At 31.6% G+C, this 17382-nt stretch overlaps 1 protein-coding gene across 14 annotated transcripts in view; it reads right to left on the bottom strand.

The window, feature by feature from the left end:
* Positions 1–14770, bottom strand: part of LOC118742817 — a 32794-nt gene extending 18024 nt beyond the window's left edge. For 4 of the 14 annotated variants that reach the window (XM_036475193.1, XM_036475188.1, XM_036475192.1 and 1 more), the window contains exons 1-4: positions 14609–14770; positions 6591–7262; positions 5557–5664; positions 3266–3435 (exon numbers count right to left, since the gene is read on the bottom strand). In XM_036475193.1, the coding sequence (XP_036331086.1) occupies positions 3266–3435; positions 5557–5664; positions 6591–6795 (483 nt within the window). In that variant the 5' untranslated portion in view covers positions 6796–7262; positions 14609–14770. Of the gene's footprint in view, positions 1–3265; positions 3436–5556; positions 5665–6590; positions 7263–10449; positions 10501–14608 lie in introns of those variants that run through there. The other 10 variants (XM_036475197.1, XM_036475195.1, XM_036475191.1 and 7 more) reach the window with 7 other exon arrangements.
* Between the last annotated feature and the right edge of the window lie 2612 nt (positions 14771–17382).

The raw sequence follows: 17382 nt of genomic DNA on the forward strand, positions 1-17382 counted from the left end.
TATAAATAAATAATAAATAATTTTTCTTTGTATTCTTACATAATTCATGTATTTATTGGATATTTTTTTTTTTTGTTTTTGGTTAAAAGACAAAATTTCATTCATTTCATTAATGTTCAGTTTTACATGGAATTATACATAAGTGTTGAAGTGAAGAAATAAATATTTTTTTTTTGCTTAATATTGCCTCGCTGGATATTTTTATGCGGTTTTTTAGAATTTTGTATATGGGGTATCTGAATTTATGCGGTTTTTGAAAATGCTGGAACGCATCCCCTGTTTTTGTATGGAAGTAACGAACTTTTTTATGGGGATTTTTTTATGCGGCTTTCTGAGGATCGCATGTACCGCATAAAAAAATACCTAAGTGTACATATGTACTTATGTATGCACATTTTGCTATATGCAAGCAGTCATAATTAATTAAGAGCTGTCTGCGTGATTGCAGCGAAAATAAAAGAAAAACGAAGTGATCTTGAAAGAGAAAGGCGAAAGTTAAATTATAAACAATACCGACAAATTTTGTAAGTGCAGATGTTTGCTTTAAAAATACAAAACTTTACAGATGTTTAGCGATTTGGAAAAAAAGAGCGTGAGAATTTTTTGACCGTGAAATATCGAGCGGGCAAATATGCGTGAGTGTTTCCACACATATGTACATACGTATGTATGTAAATATATGCGTACATACATACATACATAAATGTATACCTAGGTGTTACAGCACAACAAACAACAATTCTAAATTTTGAACCATGCATAAGAGTGGGTGGCAAATTTGTATATTTATTTAGAAAATATTAAAAATAAATCGAATGTAGCGAAAATCCATCTGTAGGCGAGTGGTTTTTTCGACCGGCACTAAGTAAACTTTGTGCATGCAAATTGTAGAAACTCACAAGATCACGAGAAAATTAAAATTGAATTGTTTATTTTTTCTTGTAATGCTTACATGTCCATAAACTAAACATGAATACATACGTACAAACACTCTCATGCATTTGAATGCGGACAATGCTGTTTCGTTCTTTTTATGGGTTATTTTTCCGTTTTTAAAGTTCTATTATTTCTAAGTAAAAATACAGTTGATTCTCAAAAAAATTCTCAAACAAAAACTTTGTACAAAATTGAGAAAAACTCATCAAATTTATTCCAAGAGTTTTTAGAGTTTTACCGATGAAATTACGGTTGACAATGAGTGGTGTGACATCCACTATAATGGCACTTTGCAATAACCCCGGTTACATCAATTACCAAATATGCCTCCGAAAGATATAGTCTTCATATAGATATGCCGTCTTAACCGAACCTAGCCCGGCCTATATGTAGGTTTTGGATTTGAACGATAATCTTTGCTTTCTCGAAGAAGCAAAAAGACCATATTCTCGAAGCAAAGTTACATTAAAGGCGTTATACTCGCATTGATTTATCGCTCACCTGAAAAAAGTTGAGCTTTAAAGTGCCGCTTTGAAGTTTTTTCATTTATTCTGCCGAAATGTTAAAAACAATTGCATTTTTGGTAATTCAGCTTACACAATCTAGCAGCATTTACTCTGACAACCTAGCTGCGATTATTTACAACCTTGCAACAGCACCTTCTCAAAAATGGCAATATTATTTTTATTATTATTACATAAATATTTTTCTGAAATAGCAAAAGATCATAAGATCACAGGCATCAAAGACGAAAGAAATAAAACCAATAACTTGAAGTTTACAATGGCTTCGGAAGAATGTGACGTTTGTTAGGAAGGTGAGCACTGAACGTTATGGCAATGCACTCAAAAATGGTGAGATAATGTCTGACCTGCCTCTTAACCCCTCTCGAGCTTACCTCAGCACTCTCTATTAGTCTGACCAGCCTTTGCGAGTCTAAGGTCTCGGATATTGATACTAGCCGCATTCGTAATTTCGTTGTCGGCTCGTGGCTTTTCGTCGATTATGTATGTATGTAATGGTCTCTCTTCAAAATTTATGTGGCAAAAGACATCTCTTAAATGAAACTTAACTTACTTACTCGGTTTTTGAATTAGTTAATAGAATTTCTTTAAGTTTTCCCGTTTCAGAGCAACAAAAAAAGTCTAAACTTAATCATTTTTTCTGTAGTTTTGGGACCTTTTTCTATGAAACCATAGAGCCTTGGAAAAAACTGATATTTTCATTTAAGGCAATGTTACTTCATTCTTCGAGACTAGTTTACAGGTATCTCCGAAACTGGAAGGTCTAGATAAATTTTATAAACAAATTTAGAAAGGCAGTGTCGGAGTTTTTCTTGGCCTTAATAATTAGGAAAAAACACTTTCCCATAAAATTTTATTTTTTGTTGGATACATCAAAATTGTGGTAAGGACTACCGACCTTTGAACTTCGAAAGAATATTATATGTATATGTATTTATATTAAGGTAACTATATAGATGTTACTTCTTTACTACTGAAATATACATATGTCTTGAATTCTTTGGGAATTTTGTGGGATAAATTTTTTAAGATGTGGTTAAATGAGGGATGTTTCCCCAATTTTCGTGGGTAATTTAACAATGAATCTCCGGCGTCACAGCTTTGGACTAACCAGGGAGTTGAGAACTAAATTTCTCTCTCGTCGTATAAAAATCACACTCTATAAGTCACTCATCATGCCCGCGCTGGTATATGGCGCGGAGGCATGGACAGTTATCGAGAGAAAGATTAGAATCAGTGTGAGAAAGGCAGTGTCGGAGTTTTTTCGGCATTAGTAATTAAAAAAACCCTTTCCCATAAAATTTTATTTTTTGTTGGACACATCGAAATCGTGACCTTACCACTCGATATGTAGTATGTATTCTTCCTACCGCATCTTATATGCAGTTGTGTTTAGAAATAAAAATCCTCTTTACACTCGCCATCTCCCATTGCTCGCGAACAGTTTTTGGAAAATATGTACTTTCAATTTTCGCATACGACAATTTCAATATACATACAGTTTATTTGGGCAACAACATTATTTTGGCAAATGTTCAACATGATTTTAAAATTCGTCTGAGAATTTACAGGTGAGTGAAATTTAGTTCATTGATTTTACGTTAAACATAATATTATTTGCACCACTGGTGCATAAATATTGTTCGTATAACAATTGTATAACGGTTATTTAAATAGAAAAAAAAAGTCAAAAAAGCTTAAATATAAATATTTATGTTGTGCAATAGTATTGTCCATCTACATATATACATATGTATGTGCATTTAGATGTGGTTTCGAAAATTTAAACGTGTAATTCGACTTACCCGCCCATTAACAATGCGTGGCGGTGGATTACTCGGCGATCCTTTGCGCTCTAAAATGGGTACTGTCGGCGTAGTTGCGGGTATCGCACGTCCGCGTTCACGCATCGCCTGATAAATAGATTCCGGATGTAAATGTGCTGGACGTTCCTGTCGCAGACCTGGAGGATAATCTGTTATTGAAAGTAAAATGCCGAAACATATTTGTAAAGCCTGCAAAGCCTGTGTTAATGTTGTAAAATCAACAAAATGGCAGGATAATCGTAAATATTTTAAAATGTTAAACTAAAAGATACAAATTAGTAGATATTCATTCGAAGAGTAGTAACAAACAACTAATACCAAAACAAAATTATTTTTTTAAGCAGGGTCAGGTAAATTAATAGGAAATGCACAATAATTTTAAGCAAAATAAGTTTATGAATTTTACGTGAAGCTCACATACACCAATCATAAGAATAAAAGCTTAGTGAAACATTAACAGGGAAGGCGTTGCTGATTTTTAGCGAATATATAATCATAGTCTTAAATGCATTTCAAAGCCCACATTTCAGTATGTAAATGCAGTTCAGGCGTGAATAAATTTTAATAAATTCTCTTAAGTAGTTACTGATTTATCAAAGATTTAGTTTTTCTCTAAATTACCGTTACATGGGAATTAGGCATGATTATAGTCCAATTTTAAAAATTTTCAGCCACTTTATATTTTTTATTAGGACCAATAACTTTGTCAAGTTTGGGAGAAACGCTTACCGATATATACTCGTGAATTATAAGTTGGCGTGGCTACGTCCATTTTGTCCAAATTAGGTTAACAACAATAAAATACACTACACAATAATAATTTTTAACCAGTTAACCTGATAACCAGGCTAGTGTGAACAACCTCATTATTCTTATTTTCCCCTAAGATCTCAATGTGAATGTCAGTTTTGTGTAAATAAGCTTCAGTAGTTACTAAAATATCGCAGTTTTCGTATTTCTGTAAAGTACCGTTATATGTACGGTGACCATCCGTCCTATATTATACGGGACAGTCCTCTTTTTTGACCCATTATCCTGGTAATTTATTTATTTTATACGGGACGCCAAATGTTCTGTATTTCTATTAATGTCCTCTATTTGTCCCGTATTCGGTGTTTCGACGCCTTAACAGCTCACTAAACTGGCATGCCTATGAACGAGTTTTAAGTGATGTTGGTATATGATCGTAATTTTCTCCATAAACACTTATTATTTTCTAATCTGTGTGCCTGTGATTCGAGTCGAGGAATACATACAGTGACCAAAATAGAAATTAGGACTCGACATTTTAGTAAGATTTGGCTATTTTTCCTTAGTTTATTTAATATTTATTATTTATTTTATGAAAGTAAAGCTCTTTTCCTAACAAAAACCATATAATACCAAACTTTGTGCAAAAAACTATAAAAATTAATTCTGAAAATTTCACAAAAATTTCAAGCTTTTTAATTAGAATCTTTAGAAAAAAACTTGGTTTGCAGTTTTGTAATTTATTAAAATTGAGTATAATAAAGTGCAAGTTTAAAGTGCTGCTCATTTGCTTCTCTTTCAAAAAAATGGTCGAACATACTTACTTTGTATAAAAAAATGCGTAGCACCGTCAACAAAAAAATTTCCAAAAATTAATGGCAAGCCTTAGCGACTTAAAATTACACTTAATTATACTAAAATTTAACAAATTTTTTTTTTTTTCACGGGGTAAAAATCTCGAGAAAATTATCCTACAAATTTGTGATGTTACTAAATGGATACTGCTTCAGAGCTAATATGTCTAGGATCATTGAAGAAGGCTTTGAGATCTGAAAGCTGTTATGGAAAAAATTTGCAAAATTATTTTTTGTTCCGTTTTCGGCTCTCATAAATATGGTCACCGTAGATATATGGGATGTAGGCGTGGTTAATAATGAACGGTTCCTAAAAGGCATTTCGGTCAATTCATACCAAGATCCCAAAAGACGGCTGGGTACATACGAAAGTATTAAGAATACATAAGCATAAAATTTCCAAATGCAATTCCAAATGCAAATCCAAGGCCATTTACACTATATCCTTAACAACCCTACTATACTTATATTATCAAAATCCAATTCTCATTTTAGTAAAGCATCTATTTGGGTTAATTGCAATATATTAGTCAGAGCTTTCTCCAGATTCAGCAACTATTTTCATGGTAAAACTAATGGCATGCCGTTTATGTATAGTAACTTAACTGTTATGGTGGATTTATATTTATGTTAGTGCATTGCAAGCATTTGTAAGTATTAACATACTTATCTCTCCGGTGTATAAATTCAGTTGCTTGCGATACAATTGCGGACCGATTTCTGTCGAAGTTTCATTTAAAAATTTCTCTCTGTCAATAACAACATCACAACAGCCTAAACATCAGTACGAATGGAATACGAACAGTGATGCACAACAGTTTACAACAGTTTGACAACAGATTTACGATTTTGTGTGTGTGTTTTTTTGCAATATAATAAAAAAAATTTATAAAATAAGTAATTAAGAAAAACAACTTCTCAAAAATTTTATCTAAGTATGTTTTTGTAGTAATCATATGGCTTTTTTAAAAAAATAATGTTTTTGTCAAAGTTTTGTACAAAAAGTGTGTACCGGAAAAAACAAAATACATACATACGTAAAAGTGAAAGTGCGTAACGTTCATTTCGTCACTGTCACCGTCAATCTCTGCGTCAACGGTGCTTATGCGCCAAGTTACACACTAACCGCTTCATCGAAAACTCGCTGCTGCTCTTTGCATAAACTACGTCGTACTTGCACAAAACATAGAATCAGAGATGCATAACACTATATGAATCGATTTCTTTTTGTTGATACGCATAAATAACTTATCAAAATAATTTTTTTTTGTATACACTAAAATTAACGTTACAATGCATCCTTGCATAGAATAATTGGCACTTGACGCACACGCATAAGCAAAGTGGAAAGTCTCCTTCAGCTTTGTTGATTCTACTTTTTTGACAACTGACGATGGCGCAATGGACGTTATGTACTCTCGCTACAAGTATATGAAAATTTCATGTCAACCGATTTTTTTTTTATTCGATGGACTCCAAATTCGGTTGAAATGGAATTTTCCATATAAATACATACATATTTATGTATAATTTTGTACATACATATGTATTTTTTTTTTGCACAGTAAGCTTTATTTTCTTTCCCGAAGAACTTTCTTGTAGCAAATTTTGATAAAAACATAATTCTTGTTGGTCTTCATCATTCACAATTTTTTAAAAGTCATATGCCTAATATACATATGTATGGTAACATTACTCACCTCCCGGGCCGCGTTGTTCGTTTAAATTGCCACTTTTTGCTGGCGCAACTCCACCGAACATCATCGGATAGAATACTTTTGGCCAAAGTATGGCAATGCAGCCCACAACTGTCACGATGATGACAGCTGTTTTCTTGGGACTGAGACCATTCTGCATTTGCAGGGGATAATTAGATGTCCGCGGCTGTGATCGCGTTTGTTGCATGTTTTTATCTTTTTTATTTTGATTTCTTTGTTTTTTTATTGAAAATTTCGTGAACTCCAAATCGTTTAAGATTAGTTTTTTTAGACACTATTTAAGTGATTATGTTTAACACTGGCAACGGTGCATATTGTTGATTTAAGATTACTTAATACATACATATACTTAATGTTAATATTCGTTGAGGCAGCAGGGCCTGATTATAAAAACAAAATGTCTGCGAATCTTTTTGAGTAATATTCAAATTTTTTTAATATTTTTTTATACGGTTTGTAGTTCTATTGTAATTAGTTATTTTAAGTTTTACTTGATTAAATTTTATTTTTATTAATTTTTGTTTTTCAGTCACATTAGTCAATTAATAATTCCATATCTCATTTAAGCTTCGATAGTTTGTTTGTTTGAGCCTTGTTAACAGCAGGAAATAATACTGCTGAACTGTTATTTAAGGTTTAGTTCGTCATTGTTATCTGCAAAAAAATTACATTTTTTTAATATTGCTTTAAAGCAAATTTCTATGGTTCATAAGAAGATGTTATTAAGCTCTGCAAATGCAGATAAGCATTCTTTCAACGCGCGGTCATAGCTACCACATCTTAGTTGAGGCAACCAGAATGCATTAATTTTTTTTTTGCTGAGTGTTTTGGTCCTTTTTTATATAAAAAGTCCAATTTATAAAAACTGTCGTTGGTTGTTTGAAATTTTTTTGCGAGCAGTCTTGTGCATTTTATGGCATACTAAATTCATTTTTATATGGAAAATAGTGCAAAAATCCGCCAGCAAAAGAAAATTATTCAAAATCAGCGCGATTATTTAGCCGCTTGCACTTTATTCTACTCGAATTTGTGAGCTATAAAACTGCACGGGTTAATTCACTTAAATTAACAAAAAAAAAAAACATTTAACTTGAACAACATTCTGAACATTTTCAAAAGCATCAACATGTGAACACTTCATTGAGTCATTATTTTCTTAGCTGAAGTTTTATTCAACCTTTTTTATTTTATGTAACATTCGCTTGCATATGGGCTAGATTATTTTAACGATAAAATTTGGGGACCATTTTGATCATCACTGGTATGTAAATTTTAAAACAAATTTTCGCATTATAATTACACTGGATCTCAAATTTAGTTTGTTTTCTGTTCTCCAGACGCCACTATCCAATTTTTATGTAAAATTGCTCGGTGATTCCGAAAATAGGGTTTATTTATTTTTTCTATGGATACGATTTCGAGATATTTGCAATTTATCGTTATTCAACTTAAAGCAAAAATTGGTTCCTTTCAATCACATATATCTTACGAACCAATTTAAAAATCTTAATATAAAATAAAAGCTAATGAAATTCTCCATAAACCATATATACGGCACTTTCCGATAGGATTGATAGTTTCTGACAAATTAATTAATCATTCCAGCTTTTTTTATTTTTTAATGAAAAGATTTAAAAAAATCAAACTTTAACAGAAGAAAAATTAAATAATAACAGGTTCTGTGCCAAATTTTTGCATTTTTACTAAAGCCTGTTCAGTTACAAAAAAAAAATCTAGTTATTGATGAAGAAAATCGATGGATAAATAAGAAATAATGAGTGGTCAAATGAAAATGCGCAAAGCTTTTTTTTATGAAATATGAGCAATGGCGTTACTCTGGTGTACGTGGCGTATGAGTAGCTTTCTTTCCTTTATTTTCATTTGACCACTCATTTCTTATTTATCCATCGATTTTCTTCTTTAGTAATTTGATTTTTTTTTTTGTAACAGAACAGGCTTTAGTACAAATGCAAAAATTTGGCACAGAACAGTTTTTTTTTAATTTTTCTTCTGTCAAAGTTTGATTTTTTTCATTTTTTCATAAAAAAATAAAAAAAGATGGAATTATTAATTAATTTGTCAGAAACTCTAAGCCCTATCGGAAAGTCATGTACATATATACCGTTTATGGAGAAGTTCATTAGCTTTTTAAATTTTTAAATTGATTCGTAAGATATCTATACGCGATTAAAAGGAACCAATTTTTGCTTTAAGCTGAATAACGGTAAATTGAAAATATCTCGAAAACGTATCCATATAAACAAAAAAAACTAATAGAGATTGGATAGTGGCATCCATAGAACATTTTTGGCCTAAACCAATGTTAGCTTTTAAAAGATTTCCCGAAGAAGTTCACTTCACTTTGACTTGTAGTTGTTTGTGACGCTTTTTTTTTGAGTAAATTGTAAACCGAATATTTTTCTGAGACATACTAGCTCTGATCCAGTACTCGATGAACTTACAGGAGTTTACACAAACTTGCAGGAAGTTACAGGAAAAATTATCCCGTACCCCAAAATCGTGAAAATGAGAGCGATTTTTGGAGAGTTGTGTAGAGAATGAAGTTGCAAGATTTTACCCGAACTTTTTCTTCTGGTAAAATCATGAGAAGTGTGTTGTTTTTGTTTTCATACTTTTTGTTGTTACTCAGGTTTTACTCTCACTTCAGAAAGTAATTTTGCTGTTTGATATTTTTACAGGATTTTCCACGAAGAGTATTGACTCAGAGCTAATATCTACATAGATATGTATTATAACTTTTCTCGGTTCTCATACTCGCCGATCTTTTCAGAATCCGACAAAAGAGCGAGACCAAAAAGCACAAAAATCATAATTGACATAATTTTAGGACAAGGCACTGATTGTCTGAGTGTTTAACACAATTTGTTCGAATTTTTGCATACCTACATACATATGTACGTACATATATGAGTATATTTTGCACAAGATATATATTAATTATATATAAACATTTTCATATAGAATTCATAACTTGTACGTGTATGTGTGTGTGTGTGGTATGGATTGAAACGTTCCAATAACTATACTACATATTGAATATTATATGTAAGTCGGCAATCTGATGTGCACTGAAACTTTGTAGGTACGCCAAATATTACATCCAATAATTATCCTCTTCGGGAATATTTTTTTTTTTTATGCAACTACAAGCGGTTAGGACTTAAAAAAAAGCCAGTATAGTATATTACAACTCCCGAATGTGCACTCACATGCAGTAATATGTGCATACATATTTCACGTTATTTCTCATTATGTTTCTTAATGTATATTTAATGACATATAAATTTCATTTATCAATTGCTTTTGATTAACAAAAATTTTTTAGTTTGTGGTGCACTCTTTTATGACAAAAGTATTGGCCATTTTGAAAACAATTTTAATACACTTGAAATTTTTAAAGTAACTACTATTTATTTAAAATCAGTTCACTTATTAAAATATTTATTTAATTTGCAAATGAAATAATTTTCACACGCTTTCGTCTATTATTACATAAAATTTTTGCGATCCGCACTGCGTTTTGTGACTAAATACACAACTTGCCCGTAATTATTTATTTTTAGCGCTCGCATCTTTAGCATTTCAGAAATTCAAAATTTTTAGCATTTGCTCCACGGCAACGGCAACGAGCCAAAAATAAAAAATAAAAAAATCGCACAATTTCATTCCAATGAGAAACTTTTGAAATTAGCCAAGAATTTAGATTTAACAAATTCTAAACAATTTGTATGCCACATTTCCAAATGTCCTATTATTTTTTATTTTGATTGTATTTTTTTGCAAATTTAACTCAATATTTTTGTAAACTTGGGGACCTTACGCAAAAGTCGATGGCTACGTTCGATCTGGTCAAGTTAAACTCGGAGACTAGTTGGCAATGTGTGACCACCAAGGAAAATGTTTGAAAAGAAAACATTGCCGCCACATACCGCCACACCGCTAACAAAGTCGCTTCTAACGCACATACATATGTATGTACATACAGTGGCTCAAACAAGTGCTCACAGGTTGATTTGTATTCTTAATGCTATTCGAGTTAATTTCTTTTTATAAAAATATTGTATATGTATGCTTAACCAAAACCATATAAATCAAAGTTTCAAACCTTATACAAAATTTAGAAAAATTCAACAAATTTTCATCAAAATTTTGAATCTATTGTAATAAATTTTTCAAAAACTCAATTTAATAGCCCTTAAAATTTTGATAAATAAAGTGCAAGTTTCAAGCGACTGAAAATTCGCTTTGAATTTTACACTTTTTTCTATACAAACAAGAATTCTTATGGAAAATGCGCAAGATCATTGGCAAAAAGTAAAAAAAAAACGAAACCAGTTTTTATAAATTGCACTTTGTATTAAAAAAAGGCAAAAACCGTAGGCAAAAAGAAATTATTAAAACCCAACGCCATTTTTTAGCCGCTAGAAACTTGCATTTTATCTAAATTTTATGGGCTATAAAACTGCATACCTTCGAAATTTTTCTAAAAATTCAGATTTAAAGGTTAAAAAATTGTATGAAAACCTTCTTGAGCTTTTCTAAAATTTGTATAAAGTCTGAAATTTGTATTTGTTTGGCTTTGGTTTAACATGGATTCTTTTTTTTATAAATCAACATGTGATAGTTGTTATAGTCACTGTATGCCAAAACATACATATGTACTACATAGTACATGCATATAATTTCCACCAGCCGCAATCCATCGTTTTCTTAGGCGCTATCGTCGTCATCGTCTGTCCATTTCTTTCTCATTTCGCTACGCTGATTTTGAGGAAAATTGTCGTTGCTTTTTGGCCGCTTGCCGCTGGTTCTCCGTACGATGTGCATTGTTCTTGTTGTTGTAGTTGCAACTGTGGCACTATTCAACTCGTCATAAACACGACATACCAGTTTCTCTATATGCTTATGTATCAACTTATGTATGTACATATGTAGGTAAGTGCATACATATAAGTTTTCCTCTCTGCCATTTTCCACCATTCACTGATTTTCATTTACAAAGTAATTTCTGCAATTACTCATCTCTTTCGTTCAAGATTTTTTAGACGATTTTTCACAAAAATTAAACAAAAAAAGTTATGATATACAAAAATGATAGACATCAATGAAAAACATCAGCGGGCGGACGATTTTTTGTTTATCCCGTAAATAAGACAGTGCATAATGAATGAGCAAATAGTGAGGAAAAAATGTTAAGTTAGCTTTTACAGGAAACACTTGGTTGTTTTTCTTTTGCCTATATCAGATTCGCATTGCAATGGGGAAATTTTACTGTACACCAGAACCGTAACAAATGATGTACTGAGCCAACCGAGACAGTCGGCAAATCTCAAGGTCATCATAGCCAAAACTTAACAAGAAACGAACTGGCAAAAAATCGCAGGATCTTAGTAGCGTCATCATAGGACACTGTGCTATTGCACCGATGCTCCGAATTGTCGGTGACCAACTTGTAATCCTTGACAATTTTACCGATAGGTACCAGTGTACTGCACAAGCCGATTCAAGCTACTTGAAAAAATACAAGCGCGAGTATGATTCACACTTGTTTCACACAAGCCAATTCAACTCATAGCTTGAATGCAAATGAATACATTAGTAGCTTGAATCGAACAAGTTTGAATACAGTAGCAGCACCAGGGTTGCCACTGTGGTAAATAGTTACCAAAATTGGTAGAAAAAACTTGGTTTGGTAAAAAGTAATTTTTTTTTTTTAATTTGGTAGATTTTTGTTGAACTTTTCGTTACCGCTTTATTTTTCGTAGTTATCTTTATATTATAAATTTCTTTGCACACTTTTTATATATGTTCTTACATATGTATAAATGTACATCGATATAAGGCGAACATATCGTGTTTCATTCAAAACTTTAAATATTTTAAATGATTATTTAAATAAAAAGAAAACAATTGACAAGTATGCGATTACGCACTATGATTGTTCGCGCAAAAAAAATACGCCATTTTTTATCAATGGAAATTGTTAAATAAAAAACACCGAGGCCTGGAGGCAAAAAATGAAAAAAAAAACAACGGGAATTTTTAGCAGCACATTGTTGGCTATACTCAAATGTTGTTTTGCTTTAAAACTTCATATCTTAAATTGTTCTAAAAATTTAGACTACAAAATTTTATATTTATACGAAAATTTTTGGAATTTTTCCAAATGTTATATATAGATTTAATCCTTGTTTTTATGGATTTAGTTAAAGCAACAAAAAAATATTACTTGGAAAACATTGTGAATATTAAGAAAAAATCGCTAAGTGCTTTTTTGAGTCACTGTATTTGCCTATAATAACTCGAGTTGAAGTTTTTTCAAATGATGAAGTTTCGTTGTGCTTCTAATTTCATCACTTTCGCTTTTCGTTGAAGGAAACTGAGAATATGTCATTAATATGATCTCCAATACCGTATAATTAGTTAAATAAAAAATTCCTTAAAAACATTTTTAATTCATATTGAAAAAATAACAAAACTATAGTTTTTATTAAAATAACTATAAACAAGTTATTGGTAGGTATTTTCCAGATTTGATAGATTTTTTTGAAGTGGATGGAAAGTATTTTTTTTTTCATCAGCGGCAACCCTGAGCAGAACTTATAAATACATATGTACGTACATATTGCAAACCGTAAATCAGCTTGTTACAACCAAAGGGTATTGTTATGTGTTGGTGTGTTTTTGTTTCGCTAATAAATAGTGAGTTCGATATGTTTGAAGTAAACAATTACGAGTATGACTTGAAATCCAACAAGCAAGCCAAGCATTTACTTGCTTGCCAAGCCCAGTGAATACAAGTAAGCTTTCAAGTAGCTTGAAATGTACATAAGTAGCTTTCTGCAGTCTGGATAACCTCCCTATTTTTATTTTTTTTTTTGTTGTAGCAGAGCTGAAGAGGTAATTTCCTTCAAGGGGCAAGAAATAGCGTTATTGATATAAAACTCTTTATCTGATTATCTGCCGCTAGTTAATTTAGTGACCAAAGTATTCGCTGCTAAGCGTTCATTGTGGCAAGCACTGGCGTTACTCGCGCTGCTGTCAAAGCGACGCCAACGGCAACGCAACGCCAAAGTTGTTTGTATGTGGACGGGCCTTTAGAGTTCTCAGAGAAAGTGTACTGACAAACAAAAAGATGATAGTCTACTGTTACAACTTCATGAGATTTCCACGCCTCAGAATTGTACCTACATGAATACGTACATATTTAGGCGATTTTTTTATAAGGATGTAGGTACTTATATATTCCTTTTGTAATTTTTGTCTACTTTTTGGTATTTCTATAAAATTTATACTTTTTGCGTGCATTTTAAGAATTACCGCTTTACCTTCTTTACTTTATTATTTTTATTTGTTTCCCATGCCCATTACATTTATTTTGCTTGCTACTAAATCATCCACCGCCCTCTTGAATGTAAACATACTAACTTGTATTTACAGATGCATACATATGTATGTATGTATATATGTTTATAAATATGCACTTATGTACATATTTCCATATGTTATTTAGCATGTATTTATGTGCATGGTCTATGATTGGATACCGCCTTAATATCCATTCTAAATTCTACATTTTAAATTCTACACGGTTAATGACTTTTCTTTAAACATTTCATTTTTCTCAAAAATAGGGATGCCCTTGACTGTAAACACTTCTTTGAACACACAAACAAACATATGCACAAAGCGTGAACAGATGTATATAAATACATACTTGCTATTTATTTATAAACGAAGTGCGCTTCCTTATATACATACATATGTACATACATATGAGCATGATGATGTTTCTTTGAATTTGAATGTTACATGAATTCACGGACATTTTCAAAGGTCAATATTTTTCGCCAGCATGTTTAAAAAACATTTCAGGAAAGATTATAAATGTTAATTTATTTTTTTTTTTCGTTTTAGCAAGCTTGTTTGCTAAATATTATGCTTATGAACTGTTTTTCATTTTAAAACTACCCACTCACTTAAACTGGAAAGCGGAAAACTTTGAAACGTTATCTGATGCTTACTTTTACTAACTTAATATTACTATAATGATTTTTTCTTGTACAGAAATAACGTAGACAAAGACTTTTCAACGCACGAGATTGCCGTTAGTACATCTACTGAGGTACGAAAAATCAATAGTAGCTTAAAAGCTCAAACAGTCAACGACGTAGCGTAAACGTACGTTGACGTGCGTAGCAGCATATCAAATTTACTGTTGATAGAGAGAGAGAAGCAATGGCAACTTCACCGACATGCGGTGCTGAGTTTTCGTTATGAGTTATTTTTTTCATGTTAGTAATATAAATATTTATATTAGAAATTCAACGTAAATCAAACCATAGTTGCTTTCCCTAACTAAGAAGAAGTTGCATGAATTTACAGGAATTTATCAGAAAGCGTACATGCAGGTTTTCGAAATATATCGCCCCGCGCCACCTCCCGGCTACGTTTTTTCTGGAGTTATTTCCTTAGGTAATGTACTTTTCAAATATGAACCAAATCTGTAAATAAATACTGAATGTTGGATTGTCATCGGTGTTCTCAGTTTGAACTTCAAGTCTCTAGCTTATCGGGAAGTTGGTTAAAAATAGATTGCCAGATTTGACCTAAACAAACATACTAGCATACATACATAAATACATAGCAAGTTAAATAAAAGCTTGTAAAAAGAACATAAAAACAGATTTTTTCACGTCTTTTTGTGGTTATTTCAAATGCAAGGAAACGTAACCAACTTTAATGCAATTGAAAATTGTTTTGGTTTCTCAAATTTGTTTTTATTAGATGTAAGTACATATCGTCACCTGAAATGCAAAAAGACGTAACAACATCGTAACTGAAATGTAGAAAGTCGTGACTAATAATTTAATTTTTTTTCATTAAATGAGGTGGGAATTGTAATTCGATGAAATATGATGGACATATCAAACAAAATGTGAATATTGAATTTTTTATTAGTTATGTCTTTTTGCATTTCAGTGACGATGTTTCTTACCTCTTTTTGCATTTCAGGTGACGATATGTACGTATGTGCTTGATTATATACATATTTTGGGACGAATTTCCGTTAAGCGGCATTTACATGAGGCGATTTTCTAAGCGATTCAACATCGCCTGTGAAATTGCCTGAGAAGTTGCTCATACACGGGCGACAAAAGTTGAACGAGTTCAAATATCAACGTTAACTTTTTAAAATTTCGATAAAATATTAAATATGAATTGAAGAAAATTTTTAAAACTTAGCATCAACATAATTGCTAAAGAAATTATAAAAAAAATTAATTAACGAACTACGCAAGGAAATGGGAAACGCAGAATATGGGTAAGGAAATGTGTTCATCAGCGTGAATTGTTGGACACTTTCGATCATTTGTACAAGGAGCTTGCCTCAGACGACCCGAAAAACTTTCAGCAGCGTTTAAGAATGGCCGTACAGTTCAATTATCTTCTAAAAAATTGCAGCTTTAATAAAAAAAAAGCATACAAATATGCGTGCCGCGCTCTCACCAATAATTAAATTGCAAGTTACTTTAACATTTTTGGCAAATAGGTGATAATTACTCAACTATTTCGAGTACCAGAGAACACCATATCCCTATTTTTGAAGGATGTACTCGACGCTATATATGAGGTTTTGAACGAGTATATTCAGGTAGAATGTTTAGCGGTTTCAAAACGTTATATAATAAGACTTTTTTGCATTGAAGGTACCAGCATCAAAAGAACAATGGTCCAAAATTCAAAACGATTTTTCTGATATCTGGCAGTTTCCTCAGTGTTGTGGAGTCCGGATGGGAAGCGTGTCCTCATACAAAATCCACCCCGCGGAGCATCCGACCTTTTTAATTATAAAGGCACATATAGTGTCGTTCTATTTGGAGTACATAGTTCACTAAGTATTTGTTGAATTAATACATAAACAATAATATCAGATACATAAAATAATAAGCATATGCATCTAATTGCTTAAGTAAATTTGTATTTTTTCGAATAAACGTTTTTAATAAACAAGAGTTAAGTTCATACAAAGCAGTGTTTTGAATTGAGCAAAATATTGAATTAGAAAGGTATTCATGTGGTACACAAATATGTACGTAACCCCGTTTAGTTTTTCAATTTAAAAGAAATACTCAGTACAAATCACAAAAAACAACAAAAAACGGTTTGGTGAACAGCCAAGTCTTTTACTTCTCAAATAATTACGGTTTAAAACGATGTATACATTTTTAGTTTATCTTACAAAATCGCAGAGGTATATTACATAGTATACCATAGGTTCCCAAACTTTTTTTTTCTCGTAGACCCCTTTCAAAAATTTACTGGTTTCGGTTGAGCCCCTGATGTTCAATTCTAACAAATTTCCCAAAATTCCCAAAGCTCAACAAAAAATGTGAAGATTAAATATAACGATGTAATTTTGCATCGCGAGTGAGTTTCAAAACTGAATTCGGAATGGCAAACATAAAAATAAGATACTTTCGTGTGTTCTATTTAATAAAATAATGTGACATATGAAGGCATTGGTGTTATTGAAGAGATTAAAAATAATTAACTCAAATGGAGCATAACAAATATTTGAAAACAATTAAATAAATTAAAAAGAAATTAATCCGCATTATTTTTAATAATAGTGAAGCATATTTACTAAAGTTTTAATGTTTTCAGCTTATTTTCTTCGGTCCTGCTCATCACACATTACTTTAACTGAAACACCACTTTGTAGTTTTTCCAGAATACTAGTTAATCAAAA

This window comes from Rhagoletis pomonella, unplaced genomic scaffold (genome assembly GCF_013731165.1).
Source record: "Rhagoletis pomonella isolate Grant_MI unplaced genomic scaffold, Rhpom_1.0 Rhpom_scaffold_00007, whole genome shotgun sequence".
NCBI classification, from domain to species: Eukaryota; Metazoa; Arthropoda; class Insecta; order Diptera; family Tephritidae; genus Rhagoletis; species Rhagoletis pomonella.